We start from the raw sequence: 26699 nt of genomic DNA, 5'->3' as shown, positions 1-26699 counted from the left end.
ACAGAGTTAGTGATGTTAGTTGATGAGTCTTTACTTTTCCTTTTTAGTTAAGTTGAGACTTGAGTTGCCACTTTGAGCAGTTCAGTTTACTTGTTTTAAAAGTATTTATCTTGAGTAAAGTCTTCCGCTGAGTAAGTAAGCCAGGCCAAGGGTTATCTTGGGGCCATCAATGGTTCTCGGGTGCCGGCCACGTCCAGGGTGTAGGCTCGGGGCGTGATAGAATAAAGCCCTTCTCTAGGAGGTCTTTTAACTCTTCTTTAAGCTCTTTCAACTCTATTGGTGCCATTCTATATGGTAGAATAGATATAGGACGAGTATCTGGCAGAACATCTATACCAAAGTCAATCTCTCTCTCAGGAGGGACTCCGGGTAAATCATCTGGAAACTCTTTTACTATATGAACTGAATGAATAGGAGGTATCTCAACACTAGAGTCATTAACTCGAACTAAGTGATAGAAACACCCCTTGGAAACAAACTTTATTGCCTTAAGGTACGAAACAAAATGACCCTTAGACACTGCTGAACTACTTTTCCACTCTAAGACTGGCTCATTAGGACTTTGGAACTTGACAACTCGAGTTCTACAATCAATGGAGGCATAACAGGCATGAAGTCAGTCCATACCTAGAATTACATCAAAATCTACCATGTCTAACTAAATTAAATCATCCATGGTGTCTTTGTGATTAATGGAAACGATACAATCACGATATACTTGCTCAGCTAGAATAGACTCCCTAACAGGTATAGAAACACAAAAAAGGGTTCACAGATTTTCTCAGGAATAAAATCAAACTTATTTGCAACATAAGGGGTTTCAAAAGATAAGCTTGCTCCTGGGTCTTGCAAAGTATAAACATCAAAAGCAAAGACTTTGATCATGCCAGTGACAACATCTGGAGAGTTCTCTTGCTCTTGGTGACTAGTGATCGCATAAAGGCGGTTTGCTCCTCCGCCAATACTGGAAGTTGCTCCTTTAGGTACAACCTTGTCTGGTGGAGCAACTATAACGATTGGGCCCTATTCCCCTGATTTCCACTACCTTGTCAGTTCTTAGGACACAATTTCATGAAGTGACCTTATTGTCCACACTTGAAACACTCTAATTGGCCATCACGACACTTACCTGGGTGGGTTCTACCACACCTAGCACATGCAAGATCCCAGTTACCTTCTTGTGACACACTACCTTGAGACTGTGCAAGTCTAGCTCTGTAGTTCTGATAATTCTGACCATTATACTCACATTTGTTTCTGGGTGTATGTGCACTAGCAGATGATGGAGCAGGTTCCTTTTGCGTTTGCTGAAAGGACGAACGGTTCACGTTACTTTTCTGCTGCTCGGATTCATTCCCTGTTTTAGCTTTCTTATTTTTGAATTCCTCTCTATCCCTCAGCTTCTCTTCCTCAACTTGCTGTACATAGACCATCAACCTTAATATGTCCATGTCCCCAATTAGCATCGCTGCCCTGCCCTTTTTGCTTGATAGGCGGGACAACCCAGCAACAAACAGACTCATTCTACTAATTATATCTGCAACCATCTCCGGAGCATAATAGGATAGTTGGGTGAACTTCAACCCATACTCATGAACACTTTGTGACTCTTGCTTAAGGGTAAGAAATTCTTGTACCTTAGGCTCATTCAGTTCTCGAGGAAAGAAACACCCCAAGAAGGCCTCCTCAAAACAAGCCCAACTCGCAGGTGGTTCATCCTCAGCTCTACCCATTTCCACTGGTCAAACCAAGTTCTAGCAACATTCTTCAGTTGATATACAACTAGTTCAACTCACTCAGTATCAGCAACATGCATAACATCAAATACCTTATTCAGTCGCTCAATAAAGTTCTCTGAATCCTCAATAGTGCTCGAACCAGTGAAGCTTGGAGGATTCATCCTCAAGAACTCTTGGATCCTCGAAGTATCAGTCACTTCCTGTTTAGCTTCTCTTTATTGCCTAACATGGTTAGTCACATCTTGGCTCAAAGTCCGGATAGCCTCACGAAACTCAGCATTGATAACCTCTCCTTGGGGTTGCACTTCAGGTGCATTGGGTACCCATTGCTCCTCAATATTACGTCTAGCAGGACGACCTCTAACAGCTCTTCGTGGAGGCATGACTATCTCAAAACACGCGCAAACACGAATTAGAAGGAAACTTTTTAGAGATCAATTTTTAACGCACGAAATGAGTGTGAAAGAAGTTAGAAATTTTCCTAAGTGTTGCAGCCTCCTAATTATAGATATCACGCGCTTCACATCGATAACGAGGACTCTAAAGATACGGCTTCATGGACTTCCTAGGACTCTTGAACTCTGTGTTGTAATACCAAGTTTGTCACTCCCCGAGCCTATACCTCGGACATGGCTGGCACTTGAGAACCATTGATGGCTCTAAGCGAACCCTTGGACTGACTTACTTACTCAGCGGAAGATTCTAAGCATTATTACAATGATCAAATTCACTTACTCAACTGTTAAATAAAATAACTTAGAATGTTTAAAAGTCCACATTCAACTTGGCCAAAATGGAAACTCAAATCTTAACATATGAAATGATAATGTAAAGACATCTGAACTAATAAATTTCTATGAAGCCTCTAAAACGAAGAGAGATATCGGGACAGGACCCCCGATCATCTAACAACTGAAAATTAGAAAGCAAATGATAAAAGAGTCCTCCGGAATGCAAGGAGGCTCACCAACTGACTTTGAGTACTCAACCTGATCAACGAGGCGCTAGATGCTGATCCTGGCTACTTGCGTCTGCATCATAAGACGATGCAGGCCAACTCGCATCAGTACATTGAATGTACGAGTATGCGAGTTGGAATGCTAAACACAACTTAAGCTTGAAAAGGATCTGAAAGGATCACTTACCTTGGCTTTACTCAACTCATGAATAACTCAACTCAAACTGTAGTGTAAAATAACAATAATAGTGCAATTTAAACAAAGCATTTAGAACAGTAAATAACAACTCAATTTGTTAAAGATATGCAATAACAAACTCAACTTTACTCATATATCAAAGTAATATAGTTTATGTGGGAGATTCTCTAACCGATAACCACCACTATGAGCCTAAGTGGTGATACAACGTCTTGCCCACGCTGCTAGAACTGTCATATACTTTGTCGTCATATAGGACGCCTTAACTAAGTGAATCCACTAGTCTATGCTAAAAGCATCTTAAGGAGTCATCTAAAAAGTATGATCATTTACTACCCATGATGGCTACTTGGTTTATGGAGACTTGAATTAATATGAACTCGCATCCCCATATCGGTGCTCAATACTACTCCAAAAATATACTTAGCTTATATGTTTTTAAAACAAACTTCTTTCTTTGGTTTGAGATAATTACTCAAAACTTAGCTTAAAAGCTCTCTTGGAATCGATGTTTCCTTTCTTGTTCAAATGTGAAAACATTTTAAACTCTTGGGACTACTTAGTTCCCTTATAACTTTTGGAGAAATGAACTCAACTCTTTACTCTTTGCTTAACTTAAAACTTAAGTCTTAGAACAAAGTTAAAACGTTTGTGAAAGACTTTTGAAAAACTTAAATGAACTTCTCTTGACTTGCTTCTTGACTCTTAACTTTCCTTGAATTGAATTATGGATTCAAGGATCGTGATTTGTGATAGGAAAGATCTCGTGATGTTTAGGAGTGCTTTTAGATAGCTAAACATGAGAAAAGATTAAAAAAAATTCACTGTCTGAGGGTAGGTCCGCGACACGAAGATGTATTTAAATTTTGGTCGTGAGAATAACTTTTGAGGTAGAACAGTCCCTGAACGCTGTGCTCCGCGAAAAGATTTTTCTCAAATCTGAGGAGCAGGTCCGCGACGCAGAGCTAGTGCCCAGATTTGCTCGACTAAATTTCTTCTTCATTTTCCAGCCCCAATTCGCCCAAACTCGGTTCTTTTTTCCAAATTCTTTTTAGATACATATACCCAACAATTGTACCTAAGAACCTAACTCCAGCCAACTCAATAATTTGACGTAATGAGCTCAGAAACTTCTCAATTTCAGCCCAACTCAAGAAATATATCAAATTCAAGAATACATATCAAGAACATCAACTTTCAAACTCTTTTAGGACGAATTCACGCTGAAATAAACATGTTTGGCACGTGGGTGAATAAACCCAACGTTGTAAAAGCCTCACATACCTTGTAGGATCAAATCCTTAAAGAAATCCGCAATCAATTCCATACGAAATGAAGAATCTTGCTATTCTCTTCTCCTTTCTCTTGTGTTCTTCTCTCTTTTTACCTTTAATTAATTCACTAAAAACGAATTAAAATAATAGGGTATGGAAAAGACCAAAACACCCTTTAAAAATCCGGATTGGACTTTCCTATTTGAACAACCCAACTTCCAATGGGCATAACTCACTCATACAAACTCGGAATCGCGCAAACTCGGCAGCGTTGGAAATATTATTCCAAGAGATTTCCTACCATATCTAGAAGTACACCTAAATCATCTTGAGCTAGGAGTTATGGCTATTTGAAGTTGACCAAAAACTCAACTTTTCCTAACTTAACAAAATTTCCAGATTTTCATTCTTTCCAAAAATGACTATTTCCAGTTCTTAGCTTCTTCCTAGTTATTTCAATTTGCGAGATGTTACATGTGACTCCATTTGTCCTGCTTCTAGTCTCCTCTTTGATCATCTTAAGTATTGTTGTAGGTCTTGTTACTGCTTTGTTCCACAAGGCCCCATTCCGCGCCCGCCATTTATGATATATTAGTGCAACCAATACTGATTTGATTAATGATCTGCGATACCTCCCTTTAGCTTTTCTTGTTACTCTCCTTCAGATCCCTTCAATGTTTGTTTTGTTGATTCTTATCTTCAACCAATCAAGTACCCATTTTCAAGCATTCCTTTGAAAATTCACACTCAAAGAACAAATGATCAATACTTTCTGGGTTCCTTCCACACAATAAGCACTCTTTATCCTAACAAATTCCCATTTTTGCAAGTCTGGTTAATAGTCTTCTATGCATGACAATCCAACATATAAAGCTATGTTTTGGCACATTCATTATATTCCATGCCTCCCTCCACCATGGCCATTGATTAACAGTTCCTCTTCTCCATTGGTATCCATTTTGGATCGTGTAACCTCCTTTGTTTGGTGCCCAGTTGTTCCCATCATATCCAGGTGCGAACTTTTCTTTGATAATGCATATTTTCCTCTAGTACCAGCAACTATCAGCAGTTGGTCGATATTGCCACCAGTCACCTCTTTTCAAATATATATGGTTCACTCATTTTACCCATAAGTTATCAACATTCTTTGCTATGTTCCATACACACTTTGCTATGGCTGCTTCATTACATGTCATACACTCTATTATGCCCAATCCTCCTTCTTTTTTACTCCTGCATACTTCCTTCCAAGCTATGAGTGGTGATTTTAAAGTGTTCCCTTGCCCACTCCATAGAAAATTCCTACATATTGTTGTAGTATTCTTTAACACTTTGTTAGGTAGCAGGAAAATGGATGACCAGTACGTATGTATATGCAATAGTACTGAGTTTAATAATTGTGTTATTCCCGCATACGATGGGTTCCTGGTCCCCCATATTTGGATTTTGCTCACCAGTTTGTCCACTAACATTTCACAATCTACTACTGTAAGCTTCTTGGATGATATAGGAACCCCAGGTATTTAAAAGGCAATGTTCCTTTTGCATACCCAGTTGGTTCACATATGTCTTCAATTGTAACATCTCACAACTAGAAAGAACTAGAAGGAAATTTAAAATCTGGAAATAGTTATTTTTGGAAAGTATAAGGAAATCTGGAAAATTTTAAGTAAATTAAAGTGAGTTTTGGTCAACTTCAAACGACCATAACTCCTAGCTCCGGATGATTTAGGAGTAGTTCCAGATATGGTTGGAAATCTCTTGGAATGATCTTTCCAACGCCGCCAAGTTTGCACGATTCCAAATTTGTATGAGTGAGTTATGCCCTTTGGAAGTTGGGTTATTCGAATAAGGAAATGCCCAATCCGGATTTTTGAAGGGTAGTTTGGTCTTTTCCTTACCCAATTAATTAAATCCATTTTTAATAAAATAGTTGGGGTCAAAACTGAGTTATTTCAGTTTACACTTTTGAGAAATAGTGTTAGGGCTTTTGGAGAAAAAACGCAGGAGAAAGGAGAAGAGGAAAAGCAACATTCGCCAAGAACGATCGATTTTGGTTGCGGATTCGCCAAGGAATTGACCCTACAAGGTATGTGAGTCTCTCATAGCGTTGGGTTCATTCACCCACGCGCCAAACATGTTTAGTTCAGTGAAATTCCTAAAAGAGTTTGAAAGTTGATGTTCTTGACATGAATTCTTGAATTTGAATGTTGTTCTTGAATTGGGATGAATTGAGAAGTTTCTGAGTTCGTTACGTCGCATTATAGAGTCGTTTCGAGTTAGGTTCTTAAGTACTTTTGCTAGGTATTTGCATCTAAAAGTAATTTGAGAAAAAGAATCGAGTTTGGGTGAATTGGGGCTGGAAAACGAAAAAGAAATTTCGTCGGACGAAATCAGATGGTGGCTGCATGTCGCGCACCTAGTTCCCAAATTTAAAGTTTCAGCTTCGCGTCGCGGAGCTGACACGAGGTGTTCTACCTGAAAAGACATTTTCAGGACCAAAATTTAATTATGCCTCTGTGTCGCGGACCCACCTTTAAATCTTGATTTCTGGTATTTTCTCATGTTTAGCTATCTAAAATCATTCCTAAACAACATGAGATCTTTCCAATCACAAATCGTAATCCTTGAATCCATAATTCAATTCAAGGATCAGTTAAGAGTCAGGTCAAGAGCAGTTAAGATCAAAGTCAAGAAAAGTCAAGAGTCAAGTAAGAGAAGTTCATTTCAAGTTTTCATAAGTCTTTTACAGAAGTTTTAACTTTGTTTTAAGACTTAAGTTTTGAGTTTAGTAAAGAGTAAAGCTTAAAGTTCATTTCTTCAAAAGTATATGGGGACTATGTATTCCCAAAGAGTTTTAAATGTTTTCACATTTAAACAAAAAAGGAAACCTTGATTTCCAAAGAGCCTTCGGACTAGTTTTCAGAAAAGAGTAAATGCTTTCATAATTAAACAAGAGGGGAAACTTTGATTTCCAAGATAGCCTTTGAGCTAAGTTTTTGAGCACTAATCTCAAATCACAGAAGAAGTATATTTTTTTAAACATAAGAGCTAATATTATATTTTTGGGAGTAGTATTGAGCACCGATATGGGGATGCGAGTTCACATTAACTCAAGTCTCTATAAACCATGTAGCCATCATGGGTAGAAAAGGGTCATACTTTTTAAATGAATCATTTTCGCATAGAATAGTGGATCCACTTAGTAGTTCAGGTCCTATACCACAACAAGGAATAGGATTGCCCGGGCAGCATGGGGCTAATAATGTTGTATCATCACTATAGTTCTTAAGTGTTGGTTGTCAGTTAGAGAAACTCCCACAACAGTAATTGCATGGTTACTCAAGGGGTTCTGCTCAGTATGGATGGGGGTATGGGACTTCATTTATGCATTGCACAAGTAGACTTTGAGAAGGATCATGATATGTTTTTTATGATTTTATGATTATGAGTTGACAACATGTTTTAAATAGTTTTATTTTTCTTTATATTGCACTTGTTTTAAATTGCTTTATAATGAAATGAGTTCAATTAAGTATTCATGAGTTGAGAAGAGTCAAGGTAAGTGTTTCTTTCAGATTCTCTTTCTAACCTATGTTGTTTTAGCATTCAACTCGCATACTCGTACATTCAATGTACTGATGCCAGTTGGCCTGCATCGTCTTATGATGCAGACATAGGTAACTAGGATCGGCATTTCGGCGCATCGTTGATCCAGTGAACAGTTCAGAGTCTGTTGGTGAGCCTCATTTCATTCCGGAGGATCCATTTCATTGTTTTCTAGTTTAGTTCATTAGGATGTTGTGGGGTTTGTCCCAACATCCATCTCAGTTGTTATTAGAGGCTTCATAGACAGTCAGATATTAGTTCTTTAGTCTTTTCATTATCATTATTCCATGTCGAGACTTGAGTTTGCCTTAATGGCCAGTTGAATGTTCCTTTATAACATTTCAGTTTATTATATGAACTTATCTTTGTTGAGTTTAAGTCTTCCGCTGAGTTAAGTAAGCCAGGCCAAGGGTTCGCTTGGGGCCCTTCGAGTGCCGGCCACTCCAGGGTGTAGGATCGGGGCGTGACATCAATGCTCCTCATTTCCATATTAGCAGTGAAAATGTTTGACTTGCCTGCATTAGTAGTTAACCCCGATGCTTCTGAAAGCGTTAACAATCCTTGTAGCATCAATTTGATTGAGCCGAATTCCCCTTTACAAAACAGTAGCATATCATCAGCAAAGCATAAATGATTCAGTCCCAAGCTTCTGCATTTTGGGTGGAACTGGAATCCATCATGTGTAGCAATCCATTTCATCAGCCTAAAAGTACTCCATGCATATTACAAAGAGGAGGGGGGTTATGGGATCCCCTTGTCATAGTCCTCTTCTTCCTTTTATGTTTCCACACAGCCCTCCATTTATAGCAATCACAAACTGAGTTGTGGTTATGCATCCCATTATCCACTTAATGAACTTGTACGGGAACTGTAATCCGTATAACATTTCTTCTACAAAATCCCATTCAACACTGTCATATGCTTTCCTTAAATCAATCTTAAGTAGGCAGCTTTTTGTGGCATTCTTCCTGTTATACAATCTCATCAAATCTTGACAAATGAGGATGTTTTGGACTATTGTTCTTCCAGTAACAAAAGCACTTTGGTTGTCTGATATGATTGTCGGCAGTACATGTTTCAGTCTATTGCAAAGCATTTTCGATATCACCTTATACACAGTGTTGCAGCAAGCAAGTCACATTCTCCGTATGCACACCTTTTGGTATCAATGTGATTACTGTGTCATTCACCCATCTTAGCATTTCTCCATTTTGGAAGTATTCTAGTATCCCTTTAGTAACATCTTCTCCAACTATACCCCAGCAGTTCTTGAAAAACTTACTACCGTACCCATCATGTCCTGGTGACTTGTTCCCATCTATGGCCCATAGTGCTTGTTTCACTTCTTCCTTCGTAAACTCTCTTGTTAGTTCATCTCTTTGTGCTTCATTCACCAATGTGTCTTGTTGAATTATATCACTGCATACATGTTTTCTGCTATGATTCTTTGCCCCCAATAAGCCTGTATAATAGTCCACAAACACCTAACTTACATCGTCAATCGATGTGTGCTGCACCCCATTAGTATCTTTTATTGTGAAAATCCTATTATTGCTCCTCCTTGCTTTGAGATAGTTATGAAAGAACTTCGTGTTCTGATCTCCTTCTTTAAGCCATTGCATTTTGCTCTTTTGTCTCAAGAACTGAAACTTTGCCTTTTCAAGTAGCCTTGCCTCCTGTGAAAGCTTATTCTCCTCCATGTAAAGGTCCATATTCAGAGGGTTTAACTGAATTCTGTCTTGGCATTGTCTCAATTTCTCCATGGCCAAATCTGCTCTTGTTTCCGTTTAACTAAACCTGTTTCTGTTCAGTGTTTTAAGCACCTTTCTCAACCTATTTAGTTTCCCTACAACCTTGAACATGTGTCTACCTTCACTTCTTTTTTCCCAATTTTCCTGCACCTTCGTTTTGAACTCTGGTGCTAGACTCCACATATTGAAATATCTGAATTGCCTTCTTCCTCCTAGGGGTGTGCATTCGGTTTTTCGGTTTGGTTTTACACTATTCAGTTTGGATTTTCGGTTTTTGGTTTTGTAAAAATGTAACCCAATCCGATCCAAAATAAATTTGGTTTGGTTTGGTTTTCCTCTATTCGGTTCGGTTTTTTTCGGTTTGGTTATTCGGTTATGTCAATAATTAATAATATATATAACCAAAGTAATAATATTTAATCCCTTAAATATACTTTCTAATATAAATCATAAGTAAAACTTAAAACACACTACTTATAAGTATACCTATTATAGATGTAATTCAAACATAAAATATAAACGTAATCATCATGAAAGGCAATAACCAAAAAAGGACAAAAGTGGTTAACTCCAACTTAATTCTAAACCTAAACATTATATATATATATATATATATATATATATATATATATATATAATTCGGTTTTTTTCGGTTTTTATTTTTAAAATCCAAAACCAAACCAAAAAACCAAACAAAGTAATTTATTAATCCAAAACCAATCCGAAAAACCAAAAAACCAATCCAAATAAAAATTCGGTTTGATTTGATTTGGTTATTCGGTTTAATCCGAATAATGCACACCCCTACTTCCTCCTTTGCTCCTTTGTTCCCATTTAATTATTGTTGGACAATTGTTATATATAGCCCCCTCAGTCATGAAATGTACCTCTGCTGCTGGCATTTGTGTCAACCATTCAGTGTTGATCAATACTCTATCTATTTTGCTTTGTACTCTATCAGTCCCATCCGTTTTATTGTTCCATGTGAAAAACGCCCCTGATGATTTCATTGTCATGTAGATCACATTCCCTTATACAATGCCTAAAATTTAAAACTAGTAGTATTATATATTTTGGATCTATAATTTTTAAAATTTAATGATTCATATTAAGAACCTAAAAGTCAAATCGATCAAATTTATATTTAAGATACATTTTTTCGTAATCGTGCACCCATCTTGTTGAAATCCTGGATATGCCTCTACGAAGGAGATGAATTTGTTTATTTTAATGAATTTAAGCTTTATGTATAAATGATAGATAGAGAGAGTGGGATATTTTTATGTTGCATTAACGTTCTCTTATTAACTAAGACAGATCTAGAATTTCAATTGGTTCAACTGCGCCTATCAAATTTGAATCCACCACTTGATCTCAAAATATAGCTAGATTGGCAATTTAGCTATATTTCACCCCAAAATGTTTCCTTTAAGTCCCTTCTATTTCCACTTAACTTGATCTATTTTCGATCTAATACTCATCAGTTCATTTTCACTTGTACAATAATTTTAAAAAAAATATTAGTTTTATTTGTCACATATAAAAAAAAGACAAATTTATTTCATGTTTTATCCTTGACACTAATTGTTATTTTCTAAAATATTTGTATGACCTATTACGATAAAATACTTATATTAATTATTATTTTTAAAGAATATATAAAATTCAAAGTGGATAAACAAAAATGAACTGAGAAAGTAAGTTAATAACAATTATGATAAAATAGTAATATCAAACTATCAATTTATCTCATGTTATACATAATGCATATAAAACAAATCTATGCACAAAGGTACTTCTAAGTAGGTGTGGCAATTTCAGCTCATATTAATAAAATGAGTTCATTTTGTTCATATTTAATGACTTGGATCACTCATATTTTAATTGGTTAAATATGAGTTTCAAGCAATTTTAAAAGTCTCTACAAATATGATCAAAATGAGTTAAATATGAGTATTCATATTGACCCATTATAGATCACTTAGTTTTCACTTCCACTCAAACTTTATTGAAAAAATAGTTTTTATTTTTGTTTTTGGAAAACAAAAACAAAATTAACGTAGGTTGGTGGAAGGGGGGCACCCCGGGGGATGGGGGTGCCAGGGGAGGGGGGTAAATTTTATTTATTTTTTGAAAAATCAGATTTTTTTTTTATTTTGGAAAACAAAAAATAATTATGGGTCGGTTGGTGGAAGGTGGAGGGAGGGGGTAAAATTTTTTTTTTGAAAAAACAGATTTTTTTTTGTTTTTGGAAAACAAAAAAAATTAGGGGTTAGTTGGTGGAAGCGGGGGGGGGGGGGGTAATTTTTATTTTTTTTTGAAAAAACGGATTTTCTTTTGTTTTTGAAAAACAAAAAAAATTAGGGGTAGGTTGGTGGAAGGTGGGGGGGGGGGGGTGCTCCCCGGGGGAGGGGGTAATTTTTATTTTTAAAAAAACAGATTTTTTAAAATGGATTAGAATCATTTTATCCAAATCATATTTGACCAAATCCATATTTACCCATATTCTATTTGGGTGGATTGTAATCCAAACCATTTTTGCTCAAACCATATTTAATCTATCCAAATCCGATCTAATCCAACCATTGTCACCCCTACTTCTAAGGTAAAAAATAGATACATATTGCCTCTAGGAAACTCAAGCTCAATTTAGTCGCTTCTTGTTGGACTTGGCCATTTGGGCCACTTGCTTTTTGATATGAAATATTATATAAATACACATCTTATTTTTTAATTTGATACATCTCTATTCTCTTTCGAATATATTCATTTCATTAATTAATATATTATTTGCCATCTGTGAACTATGAATCCACATGTTTTTTTATGTATTCAATATCCTATAAATTTAAAGGATTTTTATAATTTAAAGAATAGAGCTAGGATGTAATTAACTATTAACTGAAATAATTTATGTAATTTTTACATAAAAATTCAACCATCTGGCTAGATTAACTTCTTTCTTTTTTTAAAAACAAAAAGAGATATTATTGATCTTCAAGGTTTGCTGTATTAACATGACTTTTGTTAATGACGAATTTTTTGTTCAATTTAGCCTGGTAAAGTCTTGTGTCTTGATGACTTATCCATTGATTTTAATGGTGGCATGGTACTCAATCCACTTATTATTTTAATGAACTTATTTAATTTAATCATTAATCAAGATCCGTCATTTTTTTCCATGTTAGTTTTGTTTTAAAATTTTAATATAGACTTTTTTCAGTGTTTCTAGAAATAATAGTAGCAAGAAACTAACTAATTAAATACAGAAATTTGGCTTTACCAATATTTCCAATGCTTTGTAACTAATATAAATAAATATTTTTTATCAAATTAAAAAAAGTGCAAATAAAATTATCTGAAAGCTGCAAGTCCTCCAAAGCATAAATTACTGTATCCACACAATTTAAATGTAATGCTACATGATTTCTATTAATTGGTGTCTGGTGAATTCATTAAGTTGAATTCATATGACATAGGAAATAAAAAACTTTTGAACGGAGAATCTTAGTAATTCAATTATTAACTACAGAACTCTCACCTTATTGGTAAGAGCTCGATTTTCTCCTTTTCATTCCCTTTCCTAAATAAAAAACTTCTGAACTTCTGACTTGTTGACCAAATCCTCCAATCTCATCCCTTCAATCACATATCCTATTTAACAGGCATGTTAATTAGAACTCGCAAAATCACCTAACTTAGACGATTCTAAAGCTTTCTCAATATTTTCAGCCATGCCTTGTAGGGATGAGTCAACATAACCCGAAAATAATTCCAAAGTCAACCCATCAATTGGATCAGCAACGAACGACCATTCAATCTGGCACCCGTTCTCATCATTACCATCCGATGCCAATACTTTCAACGTAGATACATAAGACTTGATCCCTATATTATTGTCTAAGACCTCATAGCTTAGACATCGCTCTATCTTATCAACTGTCAACAACTTCTCGTGACACCACTTGACGATCGCTTCTCCATCGTCTGATGACGATGGGGGCTTGGTACTGCTAGCGCAATAGCGGATAATTTCATCTTTATTATCACTATTCATTTGGTGACATGCGTCAATGTTTGGTAGCCAATGGTGGAAGTTGCAGAAATCTTCAAGGAGTGGCCATACTTGTTCTGCTTTGGGATATTTTAGATTTTGCAATGGATTTGCCTTCCCATTTGGACTCAAGTTGTTGGGTTGCCATAGAAGGAGAAATGAATAATAAGAAGGACCAACTTTTTTATATGAATGAATTAGCTGCACTAAGTATTTATAAGATGATCTTAAATTGAATATGATATGAACTATGATAAAAGAGTATATTTGAACATTGACACTAGCTAGTCAATGGTTAAGCTAGTCAAGATCGACCATTAAATTATGGGCCCTCATTAATTAGTAATTTAGTACCACCTAGATTGTCCATTTTACTTTTCATCTTTTTTTTAATACGTTGAAAATATTACTAACCAATGCCTTATTTGGATGATTGTTACCTGTTTTATTGTATTGTTAGTTTATAGTATATAATATTTTCATTAGATGTAACAATCTATCTTATGTGATTGTATCGTTATTATCTTAATATTTTCTACTCATTATGTCTTTACTTATTATTTAATAATTTTATTTTATCTTTTACTTTACTTTTTCATATATAGTATCTCTACCTCAAATCCTTTTTTTTTTGGTAGATTTATCATTTAATTTATTGATGTGTGATTTATGTAACGATGAAAAACGTACAAATTATTTTAATATTATATCATTAAAATGATACAAGATAACACCATACAAATTCAATGCTGACCAGTTATTTTTAATGATTAGGACAACTAAAATGAATCAGAAAGATTATTTATTCAAATCTGATAAAAACTAGATTTAAAGATCCCATAAATGTCGGTAATTGGTCATTTAATCATTGCTTTTGGACTATATATACTTATCAATCTGAATCCTAGAATAATAATTTTACACAGTTTACTTTTGAATTTCAAGATTTTAAGCGAAATATCACTTACTAAAGTAGATAAATTTAACTTTGTCTTGTTTAATTGTCGTGTATTCGTATTCACTGACTCAATTAATATAAATTTATGTTAAATAAATAAACAAAAAAAAAAGTAAATCACATCCTACAAAAAGTTCTTACTTTTAATTAATAATATAAGAAACTTCAATCATGTTGTCACACATTGAAAATGATAGATCTAACTTATAAGGCATTGGGCATTAAAAAATGAGACGTAAAACTGACTGGCACAAATACACTACTACATTTTTATTTATGTTTGCTTAAATTGAAATAATGTCTGGATATAGGTAAAACAATCTCCACTTTTAATTACACACTACTAAAATTAAAGATTTTTTTAATGATGAATAAGTGAAAATTTTATATTATAAAATATAATTTTTTTCTATTTATTTTTCACAGAACTCATTCATTGAGAAAAGCAGTTTTTCATATATAGATGTTATTATTTTTACTTTCTCACCATCGATATATTTATAAAATAACTAGATAATGAAAGGCCCGTTACGGGCCCAATATTACAGTTTTATATAAATTTATAATAGAAATTTATTTAGTTTTGGGGAAAAAAATTATTATGATATTTTTAAATAAACATGATAGGAAAGAACAATAAAATATCACATGATTCAGTGATTTTTTAACATCATGTCAAACATATATATTTGAATTAAATAATTGAATTAATGATATTTTTTTTCTATTTTATATAAAAATTATTCAAGAGAAAAGATTAAAATTATGAGTGTCAATATATTAACAATTTTCATAAACTATATGAAGCAATAAAGTCTGATGATCCATCTATAGATTAATTTTGAATATACTTAAAATTTGTTTTATATGTGTTTAACAAACAAAATAATGACCTACTTGATGAAAATTAGAATGAATTATCTCATTCTTTACAAAGTGATAAAGGATGAGAAAAAAGTTTTGACTTTATGTTCATTAAAATTAGGAGAACAATTTAGTGTAGTAGACAAATAATTTTTTCTAAAGTAATTTTACCTGATGAATGAATATTTTACCTCAAATAAAGAGGATTTAAGAATATTAACAAAAGTCTAACTTCAAAACAAAAAGGGCACATCCGATTGACCATTTAGGGAATTAGTTTGGGTTGGCATTTTTAGATAATTAATTTAGTTTTAAGGTCTATTTGTGTATTTTTTTCAAAATTTAAATCAATTTTACTGTGGATCATTCTCACGAATACCCTTATTTGGGGTGATTTAATACTTGTTTCTCAATATTTTATTTAAGTGAAAAAAGTCGTTGGTAAAATTTTTCCTAATATTAAATTATAGGAAGTTCTATGAATAATTTATTTTTTTTTGGTAAAGTCTATGGATAGTTTATCTTAATGGATAATAGAAATTTTAATATTTATTTATTTTTATTGGTAAAATGAATATATAGTTATAATATAATATAATTGTTTTATTATTTGTATTAATTTAATGAAAAGATTGCATATAGTTTCAAATTATGCAATTTTCCGTATTATAATTATGCATTTTTAATTGTCAATTTTTTCCTAGATTTTAATTAACTTCAATTAATTTATCTTTTTGATCACCAATAAGTTATATGATCAAAATATGATTAATGTATTAATTTGTATTTTTTTATTCTTATTAGAGACAACAGAATAATAATATTAAGTGTTAATTGATAACTTGAAAAATAAAATAGGTCATATACTATAATAATTAAATTTTGATTTGATTAATCTTAAAGAGAAAACCATTCTATTGTAAATGAGATTCAAAGAATATTTTTTTTTCATTTTAATTAGGAGAATTTTAAAATTATACTTGAAGAATTATTATTTCAAAATTTAGTGAGCATTCTGAGTTTACTTTATTACTTCATTTGTATATTTATTTATCATACTGATTTTTTTTACAATCTTTAAAAACTTTTATTCAAAATTATTTTTATTTATTATTTAATTTTAATTTAATACTAATTTATTTTTTACCATGTATTTTTTTTTCTTAGCAAAATACATCAATTAGATTAGACTTTATTCTAATTTTAGGAAAGATTAAAAAATAAAAAGAATGGTCTTGATTGTACTCTACTTTTTACAAGAGAGGGGTCTCACTTTTTAGAGGTAATAGATTCTTCTAGTAAGTTGCCTGGTTTTTAGAGAAATTCAAGAACTCCTCTGCATTATGTACAACTGCTTTAAATTGAGTTTTTTAGTAAATTGATGAAATTGTCCTTGGTCGTCCTCCTCATCACATTTCTATATAATAGAAATTATTAAATATTTTAATAAAAAAATTATAATTTAAGTCAACCAGGTAGAAGCCTAAATTTAGGCTACGAGGCCTTTTGGTAAGGGAATTTGCGTGTAGTGGGAATAGTGGTCCAATAGGGTGTGGGCATATATCTCTTTCTTCTTTTTTGTTTTTTTATTGTTGAAGTTTATATTGGAGTTTTGACTAAATATAAATGTCATATACGACCAAGCCTATTTGGCTTTTGGGGTAGTACTTCTAATAATATTTATCACATATTCAGAATTCATAATCAAAATTATTAAGAATGAAATAGAATTTTATCACTATATTATAATCCATGTTGATGCGGGCATGTATCTGAAGGCTACTTTGTCCAAAAATTCCTTTCATAGCAGAATTTATTATTATGAAATAACGTCTGGTCTGAATTGTCTCTTTTGAGGGCAGTACACAGCCCAACAATACCCTACCACTCAATTTTATTTTATTTTTTCTCTTGCGTTGAGAGTATATAGTTTGTGGTTTAGAGAAATTTTGTCTATCTTAATTCATGGAATATATAATATTTTCATTCACTTTTACTTTTCACTTATTCCTAAAATAGATTTTTATTTTTACTTGTCACACATATCAAGAAAGGACAATGATTTTTTCATGTTTTATCCTTAACATTAAATATTTATTTTTTAAATTATTTTCTAATATATCATTTAATAGGGAATAATTTGATAAAATACCTATATCATTAATTATTTTCTTAATGGATGTGTCAAATCAAAATGTTACAAGTAAAAATAAACAGAGAAAGTTTTATATTTAATAACTAGGTAAACTACCCGTGCTTCACACGGGATCAAATTATTTTATTAAGCTTGCATATGATCATTCAGTAATATCCGTATCTTCGATACATACACTAAATTGTCAAAACATTTTATCTTAAGGCAGAGTTGTAACACCCCGAAATTTTTTAAGCTAATGCCCGAACCATTCTTCATTGCGTGTAAAGTCCTATCAGGTGATTCTTAAATTTGATCCTAAGTGAAAAGGTCAATTCTTTAATGTGGGAATGAAATTGGATGTGAATTAAGGTCACAAGAATCTCATAGCACAAAGTTGAGTTGAAAGATTCCTTACCGATTAAGTTTTGACATAAGATTCTATCTAGGTCAACTTTAAATATCTCTCAGCACATAATGTACTAGGTGGCACATGACCTATCAAATTAAAGGTCTATGAGTCTTCTTTCCAACACCACCAAGTTTGCCTTATTTCGGATTCGGAGTAAAAAGTTATGATTGTTTTACTGAAACATACCCAGACTGGGAAAGTAGGCGAACTCACTTGCCCAATTGGCGATCCATCGAATTGGTTGGCGAATCACCGAGTTAGCTTGCCGAAATGTCCCCAAAATGTTAAGCTTCTGTCTATTTGGGCTATCTAAAGTCCCAATGGGTGATCCGCCGAGTACTTTCAACAAGGAGACCTCCAGAACACCGTTTTGGTCGACAGGATTCATTAAATGATCTTTTTTTTTTCAAATGATTTTTATGGTCCCCTTGTTTCCAGAAGGGTATTCTTGACCTTTTACTCTCAATTAACTTCCCTAAGTCTATCTCAAGGCCTAATAATCTCCCCATTCACGCTATACCCTCAAAAAAATCAAATTCACGCATTCTAAATTCTCTCAAAGAAGAAGCTAGCAGTTCAAGGTTTCAAGTTAGCCTCATCTTATCAGGTATATAAGGCTATTCATAGTGTTGGATTAGTTTTTCCTCACGCCCTACATCTCAATTCAATCAGTAGCAAGTCGAATCCAAGGTTCTGCCCTCAATTTATGAAATTCTTGAAAATGGTTTATGATCTTGTTTTGAGATTTGAATCTTTACATTACGAGATTTGTAATATTTTTTTCTTGGAGATTCTTAAATTGTCGTTCATGCTTGTAGTTCCACATGAACTTTGTATATATTGAGTTTCTTAACAAAAGTACTTTACATTGGTTTTGATGATTCAAGTGAATCTAAGAGGTAGTTTTAAAACATCATTTTCAGAAAAGTTTAAGGGAACTTAGATGGTTCCAAATGTATTATTTTTACAATTAGAAAAAGAGTACTATATTCAGAAAAGTGTAAAGAGTTTTCAGACAGAAGTAGTACTACTTCAGCTACCTCTTAAAAGAGGCCTTTGACTCAACCTAGAGAGTACTTTTAGATGAGCATACTTTTATATTTTTGGGAGTAGTATTGAGCACCGATTTGGGGTAAGAGTTAAGATAACTCAAACTCGATAACCTACGTTGCCAGTGTAGATAGGTTCGTGTCGTAAGACGGGCAACTCCTCACCTGCCTCAAGAAGGATTTATAGTGGATCCATCAGTTTAGTTGCGTTCTATACTCCTACAAGATATAGTGCAGCTCTAGCAATGTGGGTAAGACGTATCATCACAAGACTCATAGTGATGGTTGTCGGTTAGAGAAACTCCCTAGTAATATAAAGAGTAATTAATATATATATATATATGAAATTTGGATTTAATAACCTTCGTCGTGTCTCATGTGTAACTCCTAATAATGCAAAAATCCAAATTTACATTTCAAAGAAAAACATGGGGTGAGATTATTTTTGGCGAAATACATAAACAGACCCCTAAACTTGTTCGTTTTTCCTGTCAAGCACCTCAAATATGCCACCTTCCTATTGAATCCCTGAACCACCTATAATTTGTACCTTTTAAACATTATTGGCTGACATGACACAAAACTTCAACAAATATTTTTTGTTGATTGTGCGCGTGAAATCCACCTTTCCCACGTGGAAACTGCAACCAATCAAAATACTCAAACTGTTGAAATAATTTACACATCAGTCAATCTTGCCAAAATAAAAAATCCAAATAAAACCTAGAAAACCAAAACATTTCAATAGTTTCAATAGTTCAACCCAAATAACTCTAAGAATAGATGCTTCAATAGTTCCTTTGTTGTTGTCCTTCTAAATGGATCTTGATCGAGACATAATCCTACCACGTCCTTAAAACTCTCTGAGAATTTCTTGTAATACTTGTCGTTTTTGTTTTCTCATTATCAAAAAATCGAAATCGCTTTGTGATTTTCATAAACAAGGACTTTGAAGGAGGGTTTGGTGATTTTCATGAACAAGGACTTTGAAGGAGAGAGATGAGACAGGAGAGGCCTTCCATGTGCTAATTCAAAAGCAGTAATACCGAAGGACCAACATCAGTCTTGAAATTGTACCCTATACATGAATGTATCACTTCAAGGGCCATTCAATATGGTGTTCCAACCACATCAATGAACATTAAACACGAAGATAAGGAAGAAAACGATGACTCATAACTTAAATTTGGCTAAAAATTTGATGCAGAAACTCCAAAATTAGCTAACTTTATAGTTCCATCGGAATCTATAAGAAAAATCGATGAAAAAGAGAGATACTTTGAGCATCTCCAACTTGAATATGACATGAAGAAAGAAGAGAAAAAAAAAGAGAATTAAGAGAAAGAGGGAGAAAACTAGGGTTACATAGATAAAAGGGAAAGAAGACATGGTGGATTATTCCACATCAACTCTTTTAAATCGTCTTCATACGCTTAAGCGATATGAGATCGCATTTTGTGCCATGTCAATCAATAGTGTTTAAAAGGTACAAATTATGGGTGGTTCAGGAATTCAATAGGGAGGTGACGTAGTTAAGGTGCCTGAGAGGAAAAACTGAACAAGTTCATGGATCTGTTTATGTATTCTGCCATTATTTTTTTTGCGTGACCAAATTTTAATAGTGCTCGTTCAAAAGACTTAATTAATGCATAACATGAGCTTGTGCATCATAGTAATTCAGTTGATTTTTTATCTGAATTTTCACTTTATTAGTAAGATCGCCTATGAATACTCCTACTGGGTTATATTTGTTGATGTTGCGCAACAACTAGAAGGTGAAGCGCAGATCCTTTATTGTATTTAAAGCTCTAAACACGTGTTATTACTAGGACAAATTATACTGAGCATGTTACTGTCTTACTGAGGTAATGATGATTAGTCTTTAGCGCAATCCGCTCGAACGATTGCTCTTCCTTGTGACTATTTATTAGAGATATTAATTAATGTACGGTGAAAAGATAATAGTTACCTCATTGAGATAAAAAATAAACAAGGATAATTTAGTTAAAAGAAATAATCTTAAGGGAGTGCAAAAGGAAATCATATTCTCCGATTATTTTTAGTTAATTATATTTTATTTGGTTAACCCTTTAAAAAGTGTAATTGATAAAATGACAAGTTTACTATATCACCTTTTGAATATAATAAATTTCGTGTTTTAGAAAATGACTATATAATAAATATAAATTAGAAATAAATAATAAATCATCTCTTAATTTTTTTTTCAAATTAGACAAATAAAAATAAACATCAATTTCTAATATTACAGACAATAAAACGGACAAAAGGGAATGCATGACTTTTCTTATGCGTTTACTGATAATACCAAATAGTAATTAGTTATATAAATACTTTACTTATGAAACTATGGTGGATATTGTTATTGGTATTTTGTTATTATAATCAGATGTGATTAATGCAAGTACATTGTATCCTGAAAGAGTTTCTTTTTGTGTTGAGTGGGTTGGGTGTGTGGGGGTGTAACGACCTATTTTCGTCGTTAAAAAAAAGTCAATGGGGAAATAATTGGGGCCAGAAAACTTTTGAGTAGTAACTTTGGATTTCCCAACCTAGTCCAGATTTGGACGAAATCAGAGTCGTTAAGGTGTCGGAAAATTTGGTAATGAATGAGAGATTTAATTATGATTTTGTTTACCTAAGGGGGGGGGGGGGGGTTAAGGAACCCGTACGACTTTACGAAATTGAATTCGGGTGAGTAGAACTCCTGAAAATGATCTTAGCGTGAACGGGTAACATTCTATCTCTGTGCATCTAGCTGTAGCGGGATCCCGTTGTAACGGGATGGGTCTCACCGTAGCAAAACAGTTGCGACTTAAATAGGGTAAAACCCTCCAAAAACGTTATTTTCTGCAAAAGTTCGTTCTTAAGAGCTAAGAAACGACCCAGGGCTATTTCTTGAAGGTTTTTCACCTCTTTTAGCACTAAATGTAAGGATTTTACTCCCCTAATCCATTTTTTGATCCGTAGAACCTATTTTCTTGGGTTATTATCGATGGGAGAGGGTTTTGATCTAGAATTCATGGTGGAAACAACCCTAATTAAGATCATGTGTTGATCTAGGGTTCATAGAATTGTTAGTAATCCGGGTAATTAGGGTTCGTTTATTGATTCTCGTATTATAATTGTTGTTTGTAGACCTAGAACAAGTGGAACGAATCCGGAAAGGGAAGAATCAAGTTTCTTAGAGGATTCAAGCTTTGTTCGAGGTAGGTGATGATTGTGATTTCATGTTGGTGTGATATATGTTTGTAATTGCTTCATTGTAATGTATGTATGTATGTGAATGAAATCTATTGATCACATCTAATGTAATTGAGTATGAATGAATGATTGTATGCCATGAATCAACACTTGATTGTATGATTATGAGAATGTACATTGTGATTGTGGCTTGTTGAATGGATCGGTTGCCACGTTCCGGCATAAACATGGGATCGACTACTACGTTTCGGCACACTAACTTGGATCGGGTACCACGAACCGGTATGCTAACAGTTTGGATTTGGGTTCCATGAGAGAACCATTGAATTGCGTTCCGTGAGAGGACCATTGAATTATGTTGTGTATCTACTTGTGATGATTACGTTCATATTTAATGATGATTGATATTGGAAGGCTGTATGTTGCTCTAAATTGATAACCAATGTGTATTATTGAGAACATGTGATGCTACATTGATCCTGAAAAGATGACTAATAATGTATATGTTCGGTATATGCCTATTTTATAATGTTGTGGTTACTTGCATGTGTTTCACTTATTGGGATAGCCGCGTGATCCTACCAGTACACTGTGGTTGTGTACTAATACTGCACTTGCTCTTTCTTTGTTGAGTACAGGGCATCTTCAGGTGGCTATTGATAGACCTCAGCTAGGTGACTATTGAGCATGACCAGATTCAATGGTAAGCTAGTTCTTTCAGGCTTTCATGGATCTTTCTTGTCTAAGTTCACTCTTTTCGGACTCAGACTTTTGTTTAAGGTGTTGTTTAGTTTCGGGGTTGTACCCTTTGTTCTTAGACTTGTCGTTAGTAGAGTTTTGGTACAATGACTTCAGGTGTTAGGGGTTGAATTTCCGCATTAGTTTGATTAGTTGTTTGTTAAAAACCTTGAGTTTATGAGGACTCCATTTTTATAGTCATTTAAACCTACTTCTGTATCTTTAAATGCCTTTGTTTTCATACAATTTGTTTGTTTGGGTTGTAGTAATGGTTATTCCACCGGAGGGTTTGTGTGGGTGCCAATCACAACGGTCTAGGTCGTGAAAGCAGGTGGGGTGGGTGGGGGTGGAGGGTAACAAGACTTTTAAAGCAGAAATTTATGGTAAATTGAAATAGATTTCTATTTCTTAGTTGTTATTTTCAATCTATCAAAAAAAGTTAATCTTTTTCCAATTTTATAATTAGTATTAATTTCTTATTCTTTCATATTATCTTTTAAGACCTAAAATTATATATCAATTAATATAAGCATTAAGATAAATTACTTATATTAATTATTATTTATTAAAATATATGCAGAATTTAAATTGAATAAGTAAAAATGAATTGAGGAAGGGTGAGTTGTTGTTTTATGCGAAAATAAAATATTGTCAACTTGCTTTTTTGGAAAGCCAATTTGACTAATTGTCAAATCTAAATTAGATTATATTAATTCGATTTTAAAATAAAATTTTAAATATTCACAAACTATATAAAAAGTACTAGAAATTACAACCTTTTTCATATCAATATGATGAAAAAAATACATTTTAAAATATTAATCAAAATTAATATTATTTAACTTTCACAAATAAAAATATGACAATTAAAAATCACTGGAGTACTTCAAGAGGAGGAATCCACATATACATTTGCTTCACAAGTCTCACATGACAAACCTTTGACCTTCACTTCTGAAATCCAAGGAGATGGACTTGTTTATTTTAATGAATTTAGCCTATATATAGAGAGAGACAAACAGATAGACGGAGAGAGATATTTTTTCTGTTGGATTATATTAACGTTCTTTTATTAATAAAAATGGATCCAAAATTTCAATTAGTTCAATTGAATCTATCAACTTTGAATTCACAACTTGATCTCGAAATATTGCTAGATTGGTTATTTAGCTATATTTCACCCCAAAACGTTTCCTTTAACTCCCTTCTATTTCCACTTAACTTGATCGATTTTCGATCTAATACTCCCTCGATTCATTTTCACATGTACAATATTTAAAAAAATATATATTTTTAATTGTCACATCTAAAAAAAAAGACAAATTTATTTCATGTTTTATCCTTGACACTAATTGTTATTTTCTAAAACATTTTTATGACCTATTATGATAAAGTACTTATATTAATCATTATTTTTAAGAAATATATAAGATTCAAAGTGGATAGATAAAAATGAACGACGAAATGACGAAAGTAAGTTAATACTCCTTCTGTCCCAATTATGTGATTTACTTTCCTTTTTAGTCAGTCCCAAAAAGAATGACACATTTCTATATTAAGTAACAATTGGGCTATTAAATGTCTATTTTACCCTTAATGAAATGATTTACAGCCACACAAATTTCTATCATTCATTTTGGACCACAAAATTTAAATGTCTTCCTTTCTTTCTTAAACTCCGTGCCGAGTCAAAGTACCTCACATAAAATGAGTCGGAGGGAGTAACAATTATGATAAAACACTCGTATCAAATTATCAATTTATCTCATGTCATACACAATGCATATTAAACAAATCTATGAACAAAGGTACTTCTAAGGTCAAAATTAGATACATATAGCGCCTCTAGGAAACTCAAGCTCAATTTAGTCGCTTCTCTTGTTGGACTTGGCCATTTGGGCCACTTGCTTTTTGATATAATCAAAATTGGAAAAATTACATAAATATATATTTTATTTTATTATAATCTATTAAAAAAAATTATCATTTAAAAAAATTACAAAAATTCTTTCCGGATACATCTCTATTCTCTCTCAAATATATCCATTCCGTTGATCATCAAGGATTGCTGTATTAACATGACTTTTGTTAATGTTGAATTTTTTGTTCAATTTAGCCTTGTAAAGTCTTGTGTCTTGATGACTTATCCATTGATTTTAATGGTGGCATGGTACTCAACCCACTTGTTTTAATGAAGTTATTTAATTTAATCATTAATCAAGATCCGTCATTTTTTTCCATGTCAGATTTATTTTAAAATTTTAATATAGACTTATTTTCAGTGGTTCTAGAAATAATAATAGCAAGAAACTAACTAATTAAAATGCAGAAATTTGCTTTACCAATATTTCCAATTATGCTTTGTAACTAATATAAATAAATATTTTTTATCAAATTAAAGAAAGTGCAAATATAATTATATGAAAGCAAGACCTCCAACGCATAAATTATTGTATCCACACAATTTAAATGTAATGCTACATGATTTCTATTAATTGGTGTAATTCATATGACATAGGAAATAAAAAAACAAGAAATCACAAAAAAAAAAAAACAGAGAATCTTAGTAATTCAATTGGTTAGCTACGGAACTCTCAACTTATTGGTAAGAGTTGGATTTTCCCCTGACCAATTCCTCCAATCTCATCCCTTCAACTGGGTCAACGGTGATAAACCACCCAATCACACGTCCTATTTGTTAATTAGAACTCGCAAAATCACCTAACTTAGACGATTCTAAAGCTTTCTCCATATTTTCAGCCATGCCTTGTAGGGATGAGTCAACATAACCCGAAAATAATTCCAAAGTCAACCCATCAATCGGATCAGCAACGAACGACCATTCGATTTGGCACCCGCCCTCATCCTCACCATCTGATGACAACACTTTCAACGTAGATACATAAGACCTGATTCCAATATTATTGTCTAAGACCTCATAGCTTAAACATCGCTCTATCTTATCGATTGTCAACAACTTCTCATAACACCACTTGATAGTCGCTTCCCCATCGTCTGATGACGACGGGGACGCGGTGTTAGCGCAATACCGGACAATTTCATCTTTATTATCACTATTCATTTGGTGACATGTGTCAATGTTTGGTAGCCAATTGTGGAAGTTGAAGAAATCTTCAAGGAGTGGCCATACTTGTTCAGCTTTGGGAAGTTTTAGATTTGCAATAGATTTGCCTTCCCATTTGGACTCAAGTTGTTGAGTTGCCATAGAAGGAGAAATGAATAGATGAAAGGACCAACTTTTTCTATATGAATAGAGCAAGGATGATACATCGCTTATTTATCGAGTGCAATATAACTTTTTATCATGTATTTATGAGATAATTTTATTAAATTGAATATATATAATATAATAAGAGTATATTTGAACATGCGTAAAGATGTAAACATGAAAGAGAAATAGGAGGGTCCTCATTTATAAGTACTATTATATAGTCAAGATCGACTATTAAATTAAGGGTCCTCATTTATTAGTACCATACCACCTAGATACTTCCTCCGGTTCATTTTGCTTTTCATATTTTTTGACACGCTGAAAGCATTTAGTAATGTCTTATTTGGATGGTTGTTACCTGTTATATTAATAATGTCAAGTCTAATTTTTTGTAATGGTTTTACTTTAATATTTTCTTTTAATTTTGTCTTAGATTTATTATTTAACTATTTTTTTTAATTATTTATCCTACCTTTTCATAGGATTGCTATCTTGTACCCTTCTTT

General features: G+C 33.1%; 1 protein-coding gene and 1 pseudogene across 1 annotated transcript in view; both read right to left on the bottom strand.

Moving 5' to 3' along the window:
* LOC125838533 (lachrymatory-factor synthase-like) overlaps positions 1-26198 on the bottom strand; it is a 47874-nt gene extending 21676 nt beyond the window's left edge. Inside the window, exon 1 of the mRNA XM_049517581.1 lies at positions 25683-26198. Within this exon, the coding sequence (XP_049373538.1) occupies positions 25683-26187 (505 nt within the window). The 5' untranslated portion in view covers positions 26188-26198. The remainder of the gene's footprint in view (positions 1-25682) is intronic.
* Positions 13126-13732, bottom strand: LOC125838532 (lachrymatory-factor synthase-like; annotated as a pseudogene).
* Positions 26199-26699: the final 501 nt, after the last annotated feature.

The sequence above is a fragment of the Solanum verrucosum genome, unplaced genomic scaffold (assembly GCF_900185275.1).
Source record: "Solanum verrucosum unplaced genomic scaffold, falcon-dt-bn FXZP01000182.1, whole genome shotgun sequence".
Lineage (NCBI taxonomy): Eukaryota > Viridiplantae > Streptophyta > Magnoliopsida > Solanales > Solanaceae > Solanum > Solanum verrucosum.
This window is presented reverse-complemented; position numbering and strand designations above follow the sequence as displayed.